Source organism: Pleurodeles waltl, chromosome 6 (genome assembly GCF_031143425.1).
Source record: "Pleurodeles waltl isolate 20211129_DDA chromosome 6, aPleWal1.hap1.20221129, whole genome shotgun sequence".
NCBI classification, from domain to species: Eukaryota; Metazoa; Chordata; class Amphibia; order Caudata; family Salamandridae; genus Pleurodeles; species Pleurodeles waltl.
In genome coordinates, this window is record NC_090445.1 from 312,453,230 (window position 1) to 312,459,837 (window position 6,608).

The 6,608-nt window shown below is 42.1% G+C and overlaps 1 protein-coding gene across 2 annotated transcripts in view; it reads right to left on the minus strand.

Annotated features, from left to right (window-relative positions):
- Positions 1–2,104: 2,104 nt before the first annotated feature.
- The window catches only part of BCL2L2 (BCL2 like 2), a 190,457-nt gene continuing 185,953 nt past the window's right edge, over positions 2,105–6,608 (minus strand). For both annotated transcript variants that reach the window (XM_069238114.1, XM_069238113.1), the window contains exon 5: positions 2,105–6,275. In XM_069238114.1, coding sequence (XP_069094215.1) covers positions 6,126–6,275 — 150 coding nt within the window. In that variant the 3' untranslated portion in view covers positions 2,105–6,125. The remainder of the gene's footprint in view (positions 6,276–6,608) is intronic.

Genomic DNA, 6,608 nt, shown 5'->3' on the forward strand with positions numbered 1-6,608 from the left:
GCAAATAAGGTACTTGCCTCGCCTGTCATGTGGGTCTCCTTGAGTAGGGCGATCTGGACATCACCTCTATGTAGATAGGCCAAGATATGCCTTTGTTTGCGTCGATCACCCCGCCCCCTAATGTTTCTTTTTAGGCAGTTTACCTTCACATGTTATGCAGTGATGGATAGAGATGATGGTACCAGCATTTTAGGGAGGCGAGAGTTGCTTAGATGTGAATTATGGTGTTGATAAGCATGTGTAATATATCAGGGCCTGTTTACAGTGAATACTTAGAGCAAAGCATATCTGGAACAATTTCAACAAACCTAATCCCTCCCTCCTCCCACACTGGCAGCCCAATCCTGCCAGGGATTCATATCCCACCCAAAAAGCTGACATCAAAACTTCAAACAACAGACGGTATATAAAAAGAAAAAACATTCATCATAGGTAAAGCAGTGATCGTACTAAATATCAAACTGACCAAGTACTATAGGGGTATCCTGTGAGGGAAAACAAGATGACCCGACGGGGTCTCCCTCAAGCTAATGAAGTTGTCCAGGATCAGCTATTTCTAAGATCATCGGGTGGCTGATGCATTTATTCTTTCATTTAGGTTGTTGCACAGGGGTCAGTCTGGCAATAACTGGTTACTTGCATCCTTCTCAAGGTGGCGTAGATCTCGGCGAAGATGGGACTGAAGATGTGGGTGACGTGATCTCCAGGCTTTGTCGCTTTAGGTGTTGTTTGATAAATTCAGTAACCAGATTTGGATTAGTGAAGAAGTGGTTGTTGCCCTGGTAGGAAATCTGCAGGCGAGCCGGATAAAGCATAGCTTATGGCACTGCCGCCTGGCGTAGCTTTTGCTTTATGGGTGCAAATTCCTTTCTCACCTCCTGGACTGCTATTGTGAAGACTGGGTAGATTGCTATGTCATATCCATCGAAGTTTAGTGTGTGTTTCTCTCGTGCCAGGCGCAGCGCTGTATCGCTATCCTTATAGTTCAGGAGTCTCACTATGTTTGCTCAATCTGAAGCCTCCAATAGCAAGGCTCTGTGTGCTCTCTCAACTGTGAGTACTTTGGAAAAGGAGCATTCCCTGAGTAAGGTAGTAAGGAGCCGTTCCACATAGGCTTCCATTTTGCCCGTGTTGGCCGTTTCCGGTATGCCCAGAATGCGTAAGTTACGTCTGTGCGATCTCGCCTCCCGATCCTCATACTTGAATGCAATCAATAATGTGTCCCTTCACGCACTTACTGTATCTTTGACAGTCAATAGCCGTTGCTGTGCCTCTTTAAGACGGCCATCATGTTGATTCATTTTCTGAGTGAGGGTGTCCATGCGGATGCACATAGTGTCCATTTTAGCTCCTATTGAGGAAGGGCTTTGTTGCATAGCCAGCAGCAGCGTTTTCATGTCTGTCTCGGCTGGGCATAGAAGATTGGTTGCGCCTGCTTTGTTACACCTGCCATTTACCTTGCCACATGCTTACCATCAAATTGTAGTTTGGATTGCTTTCTGTCAGTTTTGCATGTTGTCAATGCAGGAGCAGTCAGTTTGTGGTTTCCGCGTCCATTGCGACAACAATGTCAGCGTGTATTACTTTAGACAGATTTTCACTACCGGGGCTCGTGATCAGGGCACTGGATTCTCCCCGATGTGGCATATCTGCCTAATGACGGGCCTGGTCGCCATCCCAGTGGGGGAAGGGTAAGGCAGCTATTTATCCATTAATTGATGGATCGTGGGGCAGTGACAGAAGTTATATGTTAGTTGAGTATCCCCGTCCCGCTGTGTAACTTAGTTTGATTGGGGAGCTATCTTGGCAAATTATAGGACTACTGTACATAAAATAAAAAATGTTAATGGCACAAAAATATATGTTAATGGCACAAAAATATACATTACCTCTTTTAATTCTCTTCTTCATCCAATTAGCTTCAGGAACACTCTCCCATCACAATTAAGGACAATTTAAAGGGATTTGCACTAGTAAATTCACTGAATGCAAGTGTGCAACTTAGTCTCCAGGTTATTTCACAAGTTACACATTGCCTTTAAGTCTGAATAATGGGCTTTCACTCTCCCTTCAAAAAACAGCAAGACAAATTCTGCACACCACATTCTGGTATGAGGAGGCCTTTAATAAATATGAGACTTTAAAACATTTAGATAAGTAAAATATTTGAGACCATGAGAGGGATTCCACATCAGAGATAGTTGGCACTCCTGGAAAGGGCTTCTGAAACAAAAAGTCAGATATCAGTTCCTTCTTTGTGTCTCCACAGCTCAGTGCAGTGTTCAACTAAGACCTCCTAAAGTTTCCAACTCTATTTAGAGCTCCAAGCAAATTATTTGTACCACTCTGTCACTCTTGATTTACAGAAGTAGCTGACAGCAGGTTCTAGTGTTGGGAGCCAATGTTGTGGGAGTGGCCACAGAAAAGAACAGAAGAACAGCAGAGAAGGGGGTGTGCAGGGAAGGGGTTGTTCTTATGCTCCATCTTAGACAGGTTTACACATTTTAAATAAATATTTACGTATTATCGGTCTACTACTATTAAAGCAAATGTGTTTATTTGATTTGTGGATATAAGATTTGTGTATTACTTACAGACGTGTATATTAGTGCCCATATTACAACCGTGATAGTATCTGAAACCAAGTGTATACAGCAGTGCCCATATTGCAGAAGTGATACTATCAGAGACTGGATGTGCATAAATGTAAACTTTATACTATGTGTGTGACTATCAAAACCAAGTTGTGTATATAACTGCATGTGCCCATCAATATGTTGCTATCAGAACTAAGGTGTGCATATACAGTAATTGGATGTTTACTAGCCAAGCCAATGTGTGTATAAGATCAATGAACATACTATCAGTGCGCAACAATCAAAGCCCAGGTGTGCAGAAGAATGGAGAACATATTAAAGGTGTACTGCTATCAGAGAAAGGGTACTAATGAAATTAGCAGGTACTACAGACGTGTGAGCACCCCGAAGTGTGTATGAGAGAAAGAGAGAGAAAAAAAAAAGAGATACACTTTTTTGTGTAGGCTTTATTTTACTGATAGACACTGGGAGTGTACACTATTATTACAGACATCAGTAATGTGTCCCTATCCCAGTACACAAATGCATGTAAGTACATCTGTGTAAGTGTGTGTGTTAGAGAGATTAGTGCTGATATTATCAGTGTGTTTACAACTAACCTAGGGAAATTCAATGTTTTGATGGCAGAACCAAGAGCTTCATAAAACTAGTGGATGTACTACTGATGTTTTACTTTCAAAGCACAAGTTGGTACATATGTTATAGGTAGTATACTATTGGAGGTAATGTGTATATGTATCTTCTAATCAAGAAACTGAGACAACCCTGAAGCAGACAAAAACACAAAAATTCAATCACCTACAGTTAAAAACATCCAAGGACCTCTATCCAAGCCTCCAAAACCTTTAGCCATTAAATCATATACCTCCAGCTAGAAACTTCAATAATTCTTCAGTTTAAAATCCCAAATACTTCCAGCTGCAAACCCCAAATACCTCTAACTGTAAACTAAGTACACCTCAAGATCAGCAGTGAAATACCTCCGCCCCCAAAAATAGGAGTATCACTAAGGAGCTCCTATTTTGTAATTCTACCTGCTACTCTCGCTTTTTGTTAGTGGAACCTCAATCCATTTATTTGCACTAAACGACCAGCAGGGAATAGTCCTTAAAACAAATAAAATAAATGGTCCTCCCACTATTCACTCCACATTGGACAAACTTTCAGCAATTATCTTTCTCCACATCCTAGCAACTTAAACATTGCTATTCAATACCTCTAGAGCAAATAATGGTCACTGTTACAGGCATGCCTCCTCCACTGCATCCTCTCTTCCTATTAACACATACCCAACCAGAGGACTGAAACTCCAAAGAATCCCTTGGTTGAAAAGCAACTCTAAAATGTTAATCCTGAGTCTGATAACTCTCAGCAAGCCATTATTGTCTGTGTTATACTGATATTACTTCAATCATGCAGCTACCTGCTTCTTTTTGTGTCCGTCTCATACAAAGGATCAGAAAATTGCCTATCGACTCCCAGCTCAAGACACTGTCTCTCCACATCACCCACCCACCTAGGTTTCAAGCCAAAGTCCTCAGCTTAAATAACAGTAGAGCCTTCTGAACCAAAGGGGAATGAGGAGTAAAGGTCTGCTGTAAAGAGTGAATACAGGTCCATATACTATCAGGGGTAAAATGATACCCTATTGCACTGGTAAGGCATGGGAGTAATATACTCTATTGCAGGAGGTGGGTAGGAATTCAGCATCCTGACATTTATGGGGGAAGATATTAGCTTACTGGGGATGGAAAGATGCAAGCCTAAGTCGGAGACCAGGGAGGACTCTAACCTGCAGCAGGGGGCGCAGAGGAATATAGACTACAGCCCAGGGTAGAAAGAAATCAAAGGCAAAAAAAGAATGTAACCTACTGCCAAAGGGCAGGATGGTGAGGAACAGAGCCTACTGCCAATGGTGGAAAGTAACTACTATCACTGAAGATGGTAAAAAAAATCCTGTCTATTCACAGCCAGGGTTGGAAGGAAACCAGCATGCTTCTGAAAATAGGGATATATGTAGCATATTGTTAATGCAGTTTGTAGCTTGATGGCTGACTGCCTCCAGTATGAGACTACTGGGACCATGCTCATTTATGAATCCATACACTATACCACTGAAACCTTCAACATAAGAATGACACAAGCCTAGGGTAGCCACAACAGCTCTTCATGAATTTAACACCAAGGAGATGTGTCAGGATATGGTCCTAGTCCAAAATCCAAAAGAACTAAACCATTTGAGGTTCTAAATCTTGTACAACAGCACATCAAAGTGAAGCCTACATTCAAGAATGTGAACTTGTGGGCAGCAAAGACAATGAAGATCTCAATTTTTTTATCTAGGAACTCCTAAACACTCTGTGAATAGCTTCATGCAGCTGGTAACAGAAATCTTACCAGGTACCAAAGATTCCCAGCTTTTAAGCGCCCACCAGTTCCTAAGAACCCAGCAGCCAATGTATGGAGATAGGCAGTACTCAGTAGCTAGATGAAACAGTGTGGCTCCTCAACAAACAATTTATCAGCCTTCAGAGGAAGAGCTTCTCTGCAGACAGTATTATGCGTTTCCTTAGCTTTCAGGGTCCTAAAGACTCAGCTGCAAGCAGTTTCTCAACCATTCTCACAGGATTTGTTAGCTCTGGACTTTAAGGGTGGAGTGGAAGTACACTAGCATCTAGACCAGCTGTACCTGACAACTACCCAAAAGCACATCAGGTGGCTGACCGCTTTGAAAAACAGGCAAAACAGGGATCTTGTGGAAGCACTCGTAGCCCTAAGGAGCAAAATCAAGGTAGTGTCAAAGGAATTCCAACGTCTCCATCTAGTAGGCGGGGAATTTCATATGATCTTTAACAGTTTTAAGCAGCATGGAGGAGAGCGAGAAAAGGATTTCTCATTCTCAACTGTCCAAGATGAGGCAGTAGTAGAGTGTCTTTTCATGCGCTGACACTCCCAAGTAGCAGCGAGACAAGTTCAAAGGATCTCAAGCAAAGTTCTAGGCAGCCTCTATGATACAGCAAAAGAGGATGTTAGGGTTATTATGGGAGCATTCCGACCAAATGTAAAAGGTACTGGATTGCCAAGAGATCACCAAATACTCAAATAGCAGACAGAAAGAGAAGGAAACCTCTAGATCTTGAAGTAGTGCACAGGATTTGAACAATGTCGTTCCAGGATTTCACAGCTTCCCCATAACCTGATAAGCACAGCATCAAAGCAGAGGAGATGCTGTAGTCTGCTTTGCTGAACCAAAAATTTCACAGAGGTTTTGTGCACATTCACAACAAGTCGATTTGGTGATGCATATAAACCTCAATACTTCCATCTCCTTCACAAGGAAGAGAACGGTTGGTCCCACTCTGCCACAGTTCTTAAGTAAATGACAAACTGATATTCAACAGCTTTCTCCTCACTTTGCGGTCCATGATACTGATATACCGGTTTCCCCTCCCACCTCTGTACAGTCATAATCTCATCGTTCTATTGGCATTTTCCTCCTCTTCTTTGACAGATGAAGGATCTTGGATTTTACTTGCTTGCGAAAAGCGCACCAACAGTCATAAGAGCCCCCAGTGCAACTGCCCCAGTTAAAACTGTTTTCACAGAGGCCCAGTTCCCTTCACGTTGTCTGCGGGCTTCTTCAATTGCACCTTCCCCATAGAGAGCGAGGAATCCATTCTAGGGAGAGAAGAAAAAACATAAAACATTAGATGTAAAAACACATATGACCATATTCCACCTATAAAAGAAAATATGACTCCATGGATGTAAAAGATCACAACATCTCAGCTACAAGGCACACATGACACCACATATTTCAAGCACCATAGGACTAAGGCTCAGCTACAAAAAATATACAGTTTCATATACACTACTACAGTTCAGTTAGAGATAAACATTTCCATATCTGTGAAGCTCTCTATCATGGACTTGAAGGACACATAACCACTGTATGGCTGCATGCTGTACAATGAAACATGCTACCATGGATGAGTTACAAAGGATATTCAG